This window comes from Erithacus rubecula (genome assembly GCF_903797595.1).
Source record: "Erithacus rubecula genome assembly, chromosome: 11".
NCBI classification, from domain to species: domain Eukaryota; kingdom Metazoa; phylum Chordata; class Aves; order Passeriformes; family Muscicapidae; genus Erithacus; species Erithacus rubecula.
The window spans coordinates 142,015-157,013 of NC_136663.1; the positions used below are offsets into that span (position 1 = coordinate 142,015).

Here is a 14,999-nt window from a genome sequence, read left to right on the forward strand (position 1 = left end):
CTTGTTACTGAATGCCACATAGACTGTTCTCTCAGGACTTTTTTTCTCTGCCTGCTCTTCGATTGCATACTAGCTGTCCTTCTTGAGATGAAAAGTTACATTGATGAACATGTGCCTTTCAAAATGCTGATTGATTAATCTTCATCATATAACTTAAAGTTTGGTGAGGAGGGCTATTAAATGTTGCAGCATTTCTAATACAGTCTTTCCTGCAAACAGTCTTCCATCATGTAGAGAATGAAATCACAAAAAAAAATCAACCTTTTAATCCCATGAATGGAGAAGAAACACATACCCTGAGGTAAGTCCAACTGCCTAACATCAAGAAGTAAGTTTTTCTCATCCTGCAGCAACCCAGGAACTTTCTCAGGTTTGTGATGCTTATCTTTATTGGCCTGTAATGTCTCACCTTTGTATTAGCTAATTTCTCTAAAGTTTCAATTACAGAACTGTCTCATGACGTGTAAAAACTTTGACTATGAGTATGTTATTCATATCAGCTGACTCATTATGCATTTTTTATGTCAGTCCTTGCGAAAGAAATATTTTCTAGTATGAAGAAAGATCATGTGTTGTAAAAATGATGATCCAGAACTAAGACAGATATCTACCCATGACCTGAGCCCAGATTATGTAGTGTCTTAGCCAGCTTAGTAAAATATTAACTGAATTTGTGGGTTGTCACAGTAAAATGAGAGGCTGCCCTGAACGTAATTTCATTTGTAGACATTCAGACAATTGACATCACGGCTGCAAGGACATATAAAAACCAGCACGGTGCATTTTGGATTGACTACAGGAACAGGAGCGTTCCACAGTCTCAGCTCCCCTAACAGCACCACAGGAACTGGATTTTGCAAAGGACACCGAGGAGCTTCTTTTCACAAATCAGATCTGAGAGACTTTGTTTTGCCTTCAGTGGTGTTTGCAGCTCCTCTGAAGAAGCATGTGCACGGGAGGCTGTGCCAAATGCCTGGGAATCACCCTCATCCCCCTGGCCGTGCTCTGCACCCTTGCTAACATTTTGCTGTTTTTCCCTGGAGGAACAGTGGCTGAAGACAGCAAACACATTACAGATGAAGTTTGGTACTTTGGAGGGATCTTGGGATCGGGTGTATTGGTAAGTACCTCAATTCAGACATTCCTACCTCCCCCCACCCACAACCATGACTTGCATTGTTGAATTTTCTCAGGACTGCAAATTCTTCTTTGATAAACAAGTAAGTTATAAGTCATCCAAAGTTTTGGCAATAAGTAACTTAATCTAATGACAAGAAAAAAAATCCCATAGATTGTTACATTTAAAATAAGATGTAACTTGAATTCACCCCAACTCAGGCTGCATTTCTGTTGTTTGTAGATGATCTTCCCTGCCTTAGTGTTTTTGGGCCTTCAGAATAATGATTGCTGTGGATGCTGCGGCAATCGGGGCTGCGGGAAGAGGTTTGCGGTAAGTGGAAGAGACAGGGCAGAAAAAGGAGAAGTGAAATGGTTACTGATGTATATTAAATTGTACATAAATACATATACACTGTATGTTGTGTACTGACATACCTATCTTCCTCTCCCAGCCACTGTGCTCTCGGCAGAGGCTGCCTGGAGTGAGGACACAGCCCTGCTGTTTGTTTGGTGCTGTGAGAATTGCACTGTGCCTCTGATGTTTCACCACAGCAGTACTCACTGGTTTTTGCTATCACAACAGACTTATAGTTACTACCACAATTAACATTTACTGCTGAAAAAGCTTCACTTGTTTTGCAGAGTAACCAGAAAATTAAAGACATACTTTCCCATCCATTTCAATTGCACTACTAGAACTTACACAAACCAGTACTTGTAAGAAGATAGAGAACACTAATTGAAACCTAAAGGGGGACTTGGGAAGGAAAACTGTCATTATTTAGTTCAAATTTAACAAGACACCAAAGCTAACTTGTAAAGGATACTGTAGTTGGGTTTTTTGGGTTTTTTTGTTGGTTTTTTTTTTTTTTTTAATGCCTTGAGTGGTCCAAGACTTCAGTCTTGCTCTCTGAGAAAGAAGCAGCAGCCCCAGGAGGGCAGTGCCATCTGCTGCCAGCCTCACCTTCCCTCCTCAGGCACACGGGGCCAAGGCTAGAAAAGCTTCAAAATACAATTACAGGTGTTACCCTTTTACTGTGCAGTGAAAACTGACAGGTGTTGACTGACTATTAACAGCTGGATTTAGGGAACGTTCACTGACAGGGCGCATTGAATTGTTTGAATGGCAACTAAAGTAACATTTTTTTTCTCTTCATCAGATGTTTTCTTCTATAATATTTGCTGCTGTTGGAGTTCTGGGGGCTGGATACTGCTTTATTTTATCAGCAGTAGCCCTACACAATGGCCCTAAATGTGAAGTTAAAGGAAACTGGACCTACCCCTTCAAGGATGGGTAAGACAAGGCAACCAGAAAACAAAAGATATACATGCTTTCAGCTTGTCAGGTGATTTAAATTCCAAATCCATTGTATAAAAATGGGAATTATACCATCTGTCTAAATTATAGAACTCTCTATCTGCCTGCAGCACGCAGCAACCCTTCACAAGGTTCAAGAGCATGGATGCCAAGAATAGCAAGTACAATCAAAACTACTGAGTTTCAAAGGGACCAATAAAGAGAAATGCACAGCCTCCTCCTGGGCTATTGTTGGGATGACAAGCAACATGGGGATGAATTCCAATTAGATGAGCAGCAATGACACATTGAGACACCTCTGAGAGTCCTGGAGGAACTGGCTGATGTAATTGCCAAGCCACTCTGAATATTTGAAAGGTCCTGGCAGCCAAGTGGAGCTCCAGGTGGCTGGAAAAGGGGAAATAATGCACCAATCTTTTAAAAAGGTAGAAAGGAGGAGCCTGTCAGCCTGGGAAGGTCATGGCACAGCTCCTGCCAGCTCTGGTGGTGCACAAGGAGGACAGGGAAGTGATTTGGGAGAAGCAGCACTGAGGGCAAGCCCTGCCTGCCCAGCCCAGGGGTGACTCCACCAGTGGATCATGGAAGAACTACACAAGTCATTTGTCTGGACACAGTCCCCCAAAACATCCTGCTCTCTAAATTGGAGAGATGGAGTTGATGGATGAACTGTTAGATGCAGAAGAAAGTGGTCAGATGGTCACACCCAGAGGGTGGTGGTCAGTGGCCCAGGATCCTTAAGGATCTCAAGAGGTGTCCCTCAGGGATCCCTCCTGGGACTGCTGCTATTCCATATCTTCATTAATGGCACAGATGGAGGAGGCTGCCAAGATGATCAGAGGGATGGAATGATTTATGAGGAAAGGCTGTGAGAACTGCCTGGGGATTGTTCAGCCTGGAGAAGAGAATCAGGGTCACCTGGTTGTGGCTTTCCAGTATCTGATGGGAGCCTGCAGGAAAGATGGAGAGGGACTTTCTGAAAGAGCATGGAGTGACAGGGCAAGATAATGGCTTTAAACTGAGACTGGGTTTAGATCAAGCATCCTTCCCTCTGAGGGTGGTGAGGCTCTGGCACTGGCTGCTCAGAGAAGCTCTGGCTGTCCCTGGATCCCTGGCAGTGTTTGAGGCCAGGCTGGACAGGGCTGGGAGCAGCCTGGGACAGTGGGAGGGGTCCCTGACCATGGCAGGTGTATGGGAATGAGATGATCTTTCAGACCCCTTCCAACCCAAACCATTCCGTGATCGTATGATTATAGTGAAATTTAAAATAATTACTACTGCTAATATTATATATATAATATAATACAATATAATAATAATAAATATAATCTACATGTAATTTTATTTTGGCTATGGCATTTGGAAGCTGCTTGCTCCTCATGCTCTGCAACTCAAACATGTTTGCTGCCATGTATAATTATAACTTAACCCCAGCAATCCCACTGCTCAGACCAAAGTCAAGACAAGTTTAACAATGTGCTACTGAGGGGAGCAGGTGTAATCGGAGCAGAACAGCAAGGCTGCAGTAAACTCCTCATCACCTCAGAACCTTCAATGCCTCCATCAAGAGTGACCTGGCAGCAATTCTCACATAATACACAAAACAATTATACTCCAGGTTGAAAAGGAAAAAGAAAAACATAGAAAACAAGAAGTATACAGGTAGAGGATTACTTGTTCATGGGTCAGTGTGGGCTGGAAACCAATTCCCTTGGTCTCATTCTCAGATTCTTCGGAAATATGCTCTGTTTCAAACATGGTTTTGGTTGCAGAAATCACTTGACAAGAACACAAACAAGTCAGCACTAAGAATGTGCAGATGAAATACAGCCAATATTTAAGCAGTTTACAATTAAATCAAAATGTGGAGGTAAAAATTATGGAAGTTATTACCTTAACTTAAGATGAGACATCTAGAACAGAACTGTTACTTTCAGCTCAGTGGGCAAGAGGTGACTTGCATAATTTCATGATCTGTGTTGATAATTGAGTTGTTTTGATTACAATGTACTTCCTTGTTCCCAACTGTACTTTGAGATACTGGATTTCATGCCCTGATCACAGTCCCCTGCCACTCTCACACACAGAAAGTGCTGCAATCCAGCAAAAGCAGCAAAAATGCCCCTGACAGAACACTGGAACAGATAAAACTTATTTGGTGCACGCTTGGCTAAGACCTTTTCTTCCCAAAACACTCAAAATGGTTCAGTTGTATCGAATGCATCCTGCTGAAGGGAGCAGCAGCCGCCCAGTCACCGTAGCGCCGCTCTCCCCTGCCACTTCACATATTCTTCTTGCAATTGTTTGGTTCTCCCGCAGGGATTACCTCGGTGACCACTCCCTGTGGAGCGATTGCGGGAGCCCCGAGCACATCGTGCCGTGGCACCTGAGCCTGTTCTCGCTGCTGCTGGTGATGAGCGGGATCCAGGCAGGGCTCTGCGCCATCCAGGTGGTGAACGGGCTCTTTGGAACCCTCTGCGGGGACTGCAAGTGCTGCTGTGGGGTGAGCTCCGACCCTCCCCTGCCGCTCTGTGTCCTGCTGGGCTGCACGCAGCTCCAGCTGGCAGCCAGAAAACCAAACTGCCCTTCCTCCAGCCGCACGGTCCCCATTCCTGACACACTGCCCAAACCCCGCTCTGCTCCGCTAGGAAATAACACAAGCCTTTGGAAGTCACAGCACGAGCAGCCAGGAAATTACCTCCATGCTTTATTTTCCAGGGAGATGGAACTGTGTAACTCCAGTGGAACCCTGCAGAGAGCTCTCCTTGCCCCGGGGGGATGCTGGTGCAGGGCTCAGCCCCCGCCTGCACGGGCACTGCCTGGCAAGAGAATGAAGGGCTCTTCCTCCCACCAGTGCTGTGGAGCCCTGACTCCCCTTCCAGCCCTCCCGAGATCCTCATCCTGGAATAAAATGACTGAAATAAAATGCTCTTATTAAACTTTTTGCAGAAGTTTGATTTAGCTGCATTTGCACAGTGCTATGAAAGAGATAGGAAAGACAGGAGAGAGGCAAAAATACCTTTTAGAAAGAAGTTTAAAAACTTTAAAAGTAAAAGCCACTTCCCAAAGGAATAAAGGAGAAAATAAGAGGGATTGGAGACATTTGAGGGATTCAAATCAACTAATGTGCTTCTTTAAAAAGTTCTGAAACAAATTTTCACAAACCAGCTTGCCAGGCTGGATGTCTCAATGCTTGATATTGGCTGTATCTGTTTCCTAAAATTTTTATCTTGAAATAATGACTCTGTGGCCTGTGCTTTCAGAAAATGCATTTCATGTACTGTGTATTTACACTAGGAGATGTCTGAAGAATCTAGAAATACTTAAAAGCACTGAAAGTTCTTCAGAAATATGCAGAAATGTTGAACAGTTCGATATAGGTACTGACAACTAGGGTGTACAAGATGAAAAATTGCAAAAAAAACCCTCTTCAGAAACAGCTGTCTGTCCCACCTGCTCTATTGCATTGTCCAGGAATTTGAGGGTCCCCTTTATTTCAACACACACTGTGCAAGCATCTCACATCTATTCTTTCATCTGTGGTGAGCAGCTGTCCTGCACCTCGTCTCAGATTTGTCATTTGATTTATATGAAGCTTTTGGGAACAAGGAATGTTTCTCATCAGTGTTCAACAAAGGGATGGGTGGCTGCACTGAGCACAGCTTTGATTTATCAACAGACAGAGTACAGAAATCCTTGTGGGAGATGGAATAAGAAATAACAGGCAGCAAGCTATGAACCTAAAACCAAAATCAATGAGATCCTGCATCCGAGAGACAGCAGCTACACGATGGTTTTCTAACAGGAGCACATACACAGCAGATCCTGACACATTTCATCTTGTGATGCAGACTGCATTCACACCTCGGCCTTCAGGAGTATTGAGAAGGGTAAATGAGGCAGAACCAGCAGGCCAGCTGAGCTCACTCTTCACAGAGCCAACAGTGGTGCTCCCAAATCGATTCAGTTGCAGCAAGCACCCGAGGATCTCCCCTAACTCTTAATTTCAATCAAATCACATCTGCAGTGTCAATTCTGCAGTAATTGGAGATTGTTCTGTGTTTCTACTGCACAAAGCACCCAGTAAAATCGAGGACAGGGACTAATCATAGATCCTCACAACAGAGAATGATGTAAAAAGCCAGTGTTAATTCTGGAAAAGAAGGCACAGATGAAGAGAGTGCAGTGCTATGAAGGGACAGAAGATGATGGTAAGAAAGAAGCCACAATCAGGGATAACTGAAAGTGTTAACAGACCTCTGGAACCCTGACCATCTTAAAGACACCACTGTGCTATAGTGTGTAGAAATATCAACACACACTAATACAGAACTAAAAATAATAGTAGCCAAAAGAAAGAACATTAGTATTTTTTGTAAAATCTCTGCCATAGCCACACTGGCTGAAGCTTCACTGCTGACCCATAAAACCTGGCTTGGGTGACCAGGGTGCTGAGAGCATGGCAACTTCACATTGCAGGGCTGTTTTAGGTGAGAGCTATCACAGAAGGACACACACTGGTTATTCAACAACTCAGATTGCAACATGTGGAGTGTGCACATGATTCTGAGCCATGCACTTCAGCAGGACAAATCTGGTTCAGCCCCTGCACAGCTGAGCCATATACAGTTAGTTCTCTTTTTGGATTGTCTTCAGTTAACAGGCTGCAGAAAATCGATGCATGAACCAGGACAGTGTCACCTCTCGGGGAATGAGCACTGACTGGAGACTCTGCAAAAGCCTCTCTGAAGAAGCAACACACAGTGCTGAAAACACAGTTTGCTCAGCCCAGAAGAAGGTGTTTTCTCACAGCATTCTAGTCCTGCACGTTCATCACCTGTCTCCAGTCCAGCTTTAGCTCCCTCCCAAGGACTGTGCACCAGCCCAGTGGGACCAGCTGCAAGGCAAGCAATGGCAAGTTCAGCCTGGGAAGGCTGACTTCTCCCATGGCACTGGTATGGGTGGGGTCTTTGCCCCCATATTTTAATTCAAATCTATATTGAATTGAATATACATACTGAATGTGTATATACATACATGAATAATTTAATATACAATATAAAATTGAATATTTTAATACAAAATGTATGCCTTCTTCACAGAATAGCATGGCTGCACCTTTATTCTAAGCAGTGTTTCACAGTTCCCTGGAAAGCCCATACTAAAACCCTCAAACCCACTCCTTCCCCTAAAGAAATTATTTTAAAAAACCAATATGCATCCAAAATCTTTCAAGTTCATTTGTATTTTCATGTAAAAGACAAAGAATAATTAAACAAACAAACAAACAAACAAACAGAATCAAACCCAGGATACAACAGTTTGATCTGATTGCCTCTAATAATACATTTCAAGGTACTAAAAATTAAAAACAAATGTTCACACAAGCCATATAAAAAATGTAAAAGTAAATAAAATAGTTAAAGAACTAGCATGTACATGGATGTATGTATTAGGAAACAAGTTTATTTGGACAACCACCCAAATTTTTCTGTAATTAAAATATAGATTAAATCCTTCCCTTCCTCCAAACAGCATTTGTTGACAAAAACTCAAACCCAATCTCTCCCCAAGTTACATTCTAACAGTATTACCAGAATACAAGCTGTAATTAACCATGTCCCAGTGCTGCTGTATCACCAAGACTTACACATGCCCCCTCAGGGATGGTCACAGCAAAACTGTCCACCTGGTTGTACTCATACTACAAGCAGACAGTGTACAACTGAGTACAGGAAATGCTCAAAACCTGAAATAGTACAGTGAAATATTGTCAACAATAAATTTATTTTCATATTACGTATGCTTTGAATACTGAAAAGTTCTGCCATAAGCCTGTTTAAAGCCAGAAACCTTTTTAAAAATATAACTTTGAAAAACAGATTTTATTGTCATTGCACTTCATTGGATGCATCATCTCCATAATAAAAATTAAAAGCTGACAGTGTAAAGAATCACTTTTCATTTAACCAAGATTTGTTTCAAGACTGAGTGAAGATCTAACCCAAGATTCTGGCAGATGTTTCAGCCTGAGGTGTTGCTGCACTCACACCTTCCTGTTCCAGACCTGCTGCTGGTTTGGGATGGAAGCAGCACAGAACACTGACTGCTTTCACCCTCCCCTGCACCCAGACACAACCCCCAGAAACACAAACAAAAAAGGAACCAAGCCTGCAGCTTCACAACTCTGAGAAATCCCTGGTGTGATTCCTCCAGAAAACTGCACCAGTTCTCCCTGCAGCAGAGCAGCCTCAGCCCAGAGCACCTGGAATGAGAAACTGGCACATCCATGGGGCAGAGGCACTCCAGGGAGCAAACTGCACCTGCAGCACAGCTGGACACTCCCTGAGCTGGGCTCAGCTCAGCAGCTCCACACAGCGGGGCCAATTCCAGCACCCCCAGCTCTGCCATGGCCAGGAAATCTCCATTTTACCAGCACCACTCTTGGCAATAAAGAACACAGCCTTACGACCATCTGCTTCTCATTCAGGCTGACAGCCTGAAGAAATCCTTGACAGAGAGAGATTAAAACTAATTATAGTGATATTGGTCAGCCCTGCCCGGTCCCCTGTTTACTGAAAAGAAATTTACACTATCTCAACAGTTAGCAAAACTAGCAAGAATAAAACAAACAACCCAACTAATAACCCTCAGAAGAATAAAGAAACACAATGCCCATTCAATGATTAAATTCTGCGCAGACACAACTCTGCTGTTACATCTCTTTTTTTATTAAAAAAACAAAAAAAAAAATTTTAAAAAGCTACATTTTGCTATGCAATAAAATTCCACAAGCGTAGGTCTTTGCCTGACATCTCTTTTTTCAGAATTTCAGTGTGTGTGCTTTTCATTTTCCATCCTGTGACACCACGTGCACTTAGCAGTTCCCCAGGGACACGGTCACTCCCTGTTGGTGCTTCTGTTCTGTTTTTCACTGAACACCAGGATTCATTTGCTGTATGTCCTTCTCAGCAAGGATCTACATTTATTACCTTATCATTCATCTTCCAAATCTACTCTGTATTCCCACCACTTCATCACTGACCTTTTCACCTACCTCCACCCAACCAGATGGAAAAAAGTCTTCAGGGGTCAACACTCTGACACATCAGCAAGATTTTTAAGTGTTATCAGAGCTGGCAAACACACATTTACACTTAGTGCTACATCTCTTCTTCTCTTTACATAGCCTGGATTAAGCTAAGAGAAAAGTTATAATGCCTTTCATAAAATTACATATTTTTCGATACAAAATGCTTAAAACCATTAATTATAAATAAGATAATTTCTAAACATTTAAGAATATTCAGGACTTCATTTGCACTTCAGGGGAACTGCAGGCTTAATGTTCTTGATGTCTTCTCAGTCCCAAAACTCTGATAAGGGAGTTTTGTAGGATATATGACAATTATGGTAAGTGAAAGACATAAAACCTAAGCAGCTTTACCAGGTGAGTCCTGGTAAATGCTGCTTTAGCAGTGCCCTGATAAAGTTCCTGGTTTTTTTTCATGTATACAACTACATGTATTTTGACACTGTCAGTTAAAAACATCACTGAAAACAGCATGAGGAAGGTTGCTCTCCCCCTTTATATGACATTAACAAGTTGTGCCACATTTTCCAGAACTGATATTTTAAAAGAATATTTTTGCACTTAAAATACTTGCCACAGATTTTATATATATAAAAAATTGCTTGTTCATATGTTAAGTTACAAAACTGTAGTGCTTAATATAATAATCTAAAAAAATCTAAGAATTTTTAAAAAATGCTTGCTTATAATACATTTCTTTGTTTTCAAAAGGCAACAGTCAGTACCAGCCTGGTTTATTTTGTAACAATATTGTAGTGTAAAAATGTTGATAAACAATTCTGGTACTTTGAGATTGAAAGCAATCAATTTCTGAAAACTATGGAGTAATTTACTGAGAAAAGAAACATCTATATTATTGTTTGTGCCTTCACAGATATATAATAGGAATTATGCTTGCTAAGGATCAGATTTGACCTGTATTCCACACAGAACAGTTAGTTAGTTACTAAGAACTAAAGAAGATTTTTAAGGCTCAAGTAAGTTGATTTTAAAATAGCTTCTGATACTTTTGTCATAAACATAATAATAAAGCTGCTCTCATGTGCTGATGCTTTGCACTTTTTTTAAACCAAGTGACCTAGGAGTTAGGTGTTCTGATTCACAAAGGGTCTGTGATGTCAGGAGAGCAGTCAGGGATCTGCACAAGCATCAGCCACTTCCTGTCCTGGAAGTGAAGTGTTTCTGCTTGGTTTGAAAAGGCAGAAAAGGACACAGATGTGTAAAGTGGTATGGGGTTTTTTTAAGGACTATATATCCATGTATGTATTTTATATATATATATAAATATATGTGTGTATACATATATATAAAATATGTATTTTATACTTAAATTAGTATAAAAAAATCCAGACAGATATTAAACTGATCATAAAGATGGTGGAACAAAAGCCATCAGGGCAGTGTGCTGTATCTGCAGAGGCTGCTCAGATATTCTGTGCCAGCCCAAGAGGAGGAGGCATCTGCCCCGCACTGCCCTGGGCTAGAGCCAGGTGAGGAAGGGCTCGTTTTTGCTGAGCACTGACTCCAGCTGAGTCTCCACGTCGCTGAGGATGGGGATCAGGTCCTCTGACTCCAGAGTCCCCAGATCCACGTTTGTGCCGGGCAGACAGTCGAGGAAATCGGGGAAACGAGTGTGCTGGGGATTCATGCCCAGTGCTGTCTGTGCTGCAGCCTCTCCTAGGAGGGAAAGAGTTACTTTGGAGCACCAAACTCTTATGGTGGGCCACTTAAAACAACAGGATTGACAGGAAAACTGACTGCCCCTTTCCCACGAGCACTTGTGAGCACTCCTATTCACCACAAATACTATCCCAAAACTCTGTTTAGGTGCAGAGTACATATTCTTCTAAGAATACATTTCCCACCCTTGCTTGGTCCCAAAAGCACAAAGGTCCTTGAGCAGTGCTCACTCATCCAGCCCTGGCTGTCCCTTGGGAGGCAGGACAGCTTCAAGTCTGTGTCCTGGTGTGCCCAGGGACCCCCACACACCCTGCAGGAAGGAGCTGACAAAAGGGCTTCACAGCAATTTAGCTCTCTAACACTACTCTTTTTTTTTTTTTTTTTTTTTCATAAATTAATAAGAACATGCATGAAAATGTTTAATAGATACATCTTTCTCTGCATAATACCAAATTTCTGATGACTTCAAAAAGAAGTTTAGGTAAGGAAATGCTGAGAATTTTACTCTCTGAAAAACCCTTGATTTCCTAGTAAATTATTTCAGTGTTTTACACACCATGAGACACTAACATAAAATAAATGTGTATCAAAACGTAAGCTAGCTAAATACATTCTGCTTGAAGGCAAATTCAACTATGCCAATGTAAGAGACTTACAAGCAAGACTGATTTCCCAGAGTTAGAAAATGTATTGATTTGTACATGTAACCCAAAACAATATTTTTACTTCCCTTACCAATGAATGAAAACAGGAATTAAGGCTCGCATTTTCCAGGTGTTATTCTGTTTAATATCAGTCTGAGGCAGAAGGGCAGAATCTGGATCTAAGTTAAAGCTGAGAATGCTCTGGGCTCTAAGCACCTTCTAGGCATTTTCTCCCAGTCTCAGCCTGTTCTCTTGGATAGGACAGCCAGAGATTATTGTTCAGTATGTAATTATCAAACATCACTAGTCATATACAAAGTTGTCAGCTGGACTGCACTTCAAGCTCAGCCCGAGTGTTCTACCTGTGTCCATCTCGTCCACGTTGCCCAGGAAATCCTCAGGTGTTGTTGGGATGCTGTAGCATCCCAGCCCCAAGCCACTGTCTGTGCTCTGCTCCCTGGAGTGGTAGGGCCCACTGCAAATGGAGACAGGAAAGAGAGTGGGTGAAGATGCTCTGCAGACACAGACACACACAGGGCAGGAGGGAGCACAGGGTACATGCTAGAAATAGATACTGAGACATTTGCCTCATCCTCAGCTGCTGCCACTGGTCAGCCAACATCATCCTTGGGTCACATCAGCCCAAACAACAGAGTAACTGAACGCAGAGCACGCTTAAATTTTGAAATACACACGTGTATATGTAACTCTCTCGCTGAAATCAGTTCTGACAGCCTAAAATGTTGTGTGTATTTACACTCAGGTAATGTACCTATTCTATCCAGTCTTCTACACACACTAACAACAGAATTAAAACCACCCGTTACAATAGATTGCTTTTCCTAAGAGTCCTTCTTGAAGCATAAATTGAAAGATTTCAGGTCAGCCACTCAGTCATACCCCTGTTTGCAGTTAGTAAACAAAAAAAGATAATGTAGGAACTTCTTTAGAGGGAGAGCTGAAACAGTCTAGAGAAAGCAACAGAAGCAATTGCCTAATGAAGAAGAATGAACTTGCCTGCTCAAGAAAGGATCAGATCCATTATTTGTGACAGGCCTCATGTCCTGTGCCATGGCAGGGCTGCTCACAGCTGTCTGAACTGGGACCATGTTTTCTGAGTCCATAGGAAGTTGTCTGCAAAGAGCAGCTTCCTGAGAAGACAAATCAACACATGGGAATGGTTATTCCAGCTCAGAAATACTGCAGTCCTGTAACAAGGGAACATGTAACATATACACTGAAGGAAAGTGATTCTGTCACTGATGAGAATTTGTTTACACTGGTATGAAGAAAGCCATGCTGCAGGCAGGCAGTGCTCACCCCTACCTGGCTGTTCTAAGCTCCACAGAACTGAGCTGTCAGCTCTACCAGTCTGGAAGCCAGGCCTGTAATTCAGCAACCACAAACTGCTAAACATGCTGCAAGAAAACACTAGAACCAAGACTGGGATCCAACAATCTTTAGAATGAACACTCTGCCTAATAATAAGCATTTGCCTAATGACCTGTCCCACGTCTGCTATCTGCAGGATGGCAAACAAGCAATCAGAGCCAAAGGAAATAATTCACAACTCTTCCTGAAAGATAAATTCTTCCAGCATTATCTGTGCAAAACACACATGACATCTAGTGGTACAGTGTTCTATACAGAGGTTGTCTGACTCCAACAGGATGTTCCAAACAAAAATCCTATGACCTAAAATAATAAAGCTCTGTGTTTACCATAATTTACTCAACTTTTTTTTTTTTTTTTTTTAATTAAGCAAGCAAAATAAATATTTCATTTAAATGCTAGTAGAAAACTTCTCTGAATCACTGGATCAGAAAGAAGCCTCTGAGATGTGCTGCCTTTTTGGACTATCTGTACCCTTCCAAATACAGTGCATAATGGCCCTGGTGCACACAGAGAAATGCTGGGGCACCTTTTCTTCAGGAGCTTTCTGAGATTTCTGACTGACATTACTTCACTGACTTCCATTTCCAAGAAGCTCCTAAGCAACAAGCAGATTCTCTCTTTTCCTTTGGAAAGCTGGCAACATCGAATTAGTATAAAAGAACATTAACTCCTTATGGAATGACAAAACTGAGTAAGGAAATCTCTAAATAGATGCTATCACGCTGTTTTCTGAAATGCTGCCCTTCCTGCATGTACTCAATCTAGAGTTGTAGGGTTTTAGCAACTCCATGAAGAGGAGGACACAGAGGGACAAAGCTCCCTGAGGCACTGGTGCCTGGCTGGGCATGCTGCTGCACCCAGCAGCTGCTGCCAGGAATGGAGAGGGGAGCCAGCAGCTGTTGCTGGGGCTTTGTGACCCTCCCAGGAATCCCTCCCCTCTCACTCACACACTCTGCACCTCCTCTCAGCTGCCAGCAGCAGCTCACACCCTTCCTCACCCTTATCCCTCAGGTGCCCCTGGCACAGCAAAGCCAGCAAAGGGCCAGGAGCAGCTGCACTGGGCACTGATGACCCCGGGGGTCCCTGTGCCCTGGGGCTGTTGCAAGGGAGGTCACAACATTCTGACAGGAAGGAGAGATTTGTGCCTTGCTCTCCTCCCCAGGAGCCACACCAGTTGCAGAAACTGCAGCAATGCAAAGTGATGCTGCACAGCCTCATGCAATGTGGAGCTCCAACAAACAGGGCAGTGCTGGGCACAGTGAGTGGAGCCTTGGCTCAGCTGCTCAGTGTGGCACTGGATCAAAGTCAGCAAAGCAGCAAACCCTGTCTTGTGTTAATGGCACAACTGCTTTGAAGCCTGACTTGCTCTTGTCTTGAATCAAGAAGAGCCAGAGAGTAAAAACAGCTGAAAGTTGTTAGCATGGTGACAATCATGGCTCAGCTCCAGATATCCTCACACCCCTCTCTGTCATCAGCTCCTGGTGGGAAAGGAGCAGCTACACAAAAGATTGAGATCACTGCCCATGTCAGGAACTGCCACCTTACTCTTGTGGAAGTTGCCATTTTATAGCTGCTTAGAACTGTTAGCTGCAGCATTTGCAAGGCCACAAAAAACGATATGTTTCTTGATAGAGTGTACTTCTTTCATGCTGTTTCTGAGAGAAACTGGTTGTTTTTTTCCACTAAGGAATCCAATTAATATGCCATGAAAACACAACTCTACTACTGAACTTGTCTGTAACAGATGAAACAC

At 42.7% G+C, this 14,999-nt stretch overlaps 2 protein-coding genes across 2 annotated transcripts in view; one reads left to right on the forward strand and one right to left on the reverse strand.

Annotated features, from left to right (window-relative positions):
- Positions 1 to 898: 898 nt before the first annotated feature.
- Positions 899 to 5,344, forward strand: TM4SF4 (transmembrane 4 L six family member 4; the record flags this gene model as incomplete). The annotated part of the gene is made up of 5 exons (XM_079315288.1): positions 899 to 1,120; positions 1,361 to 1,450; positions 2,280 to 2,413; positions 4,754 to 4,937; positions 5,177 to 5,344. Exons 1-5 carry the CDS (start codon positions 947 to 949, stop codon positions 5,342 to 5,344), a joined length of 750 nt encoding a protein of 249 aa, XP_079171414.1. The 5' UTR covers positions 899 to 946.
- Positions 5,345 to 11,007: 5,663 nt separating this feature from the next.
- WWTR1 (WW domain containing transcription regulator 1) overlaps positions 11,008 to 14,999 on the reverse strand; it is a gene marked incomplete at its 3' end in the record, with an annotated part of 31,424 nt that continues 27,432 nt past the window's right edge. The window contains exons 4-6 of the mRNA XM_079315652.1: positions 12,869 to 13,002; positions 12,214 to 12,326; positions 11,008 to 11,204 (exon numbers count right to left, since the gene is read on the reverse strand). Of these exons, the coding sequence (XP_079171778.1) occupies positions 11,008 to 11,204; positions 12,214 to 12,326; positions 12,869 to 13,002 (444 nt within the window). The remainder of the gene's footprint in view (positions 11,205 to 12,213; positions 12,327 to 12,868; positions 13,003 to 14,999) is intronic.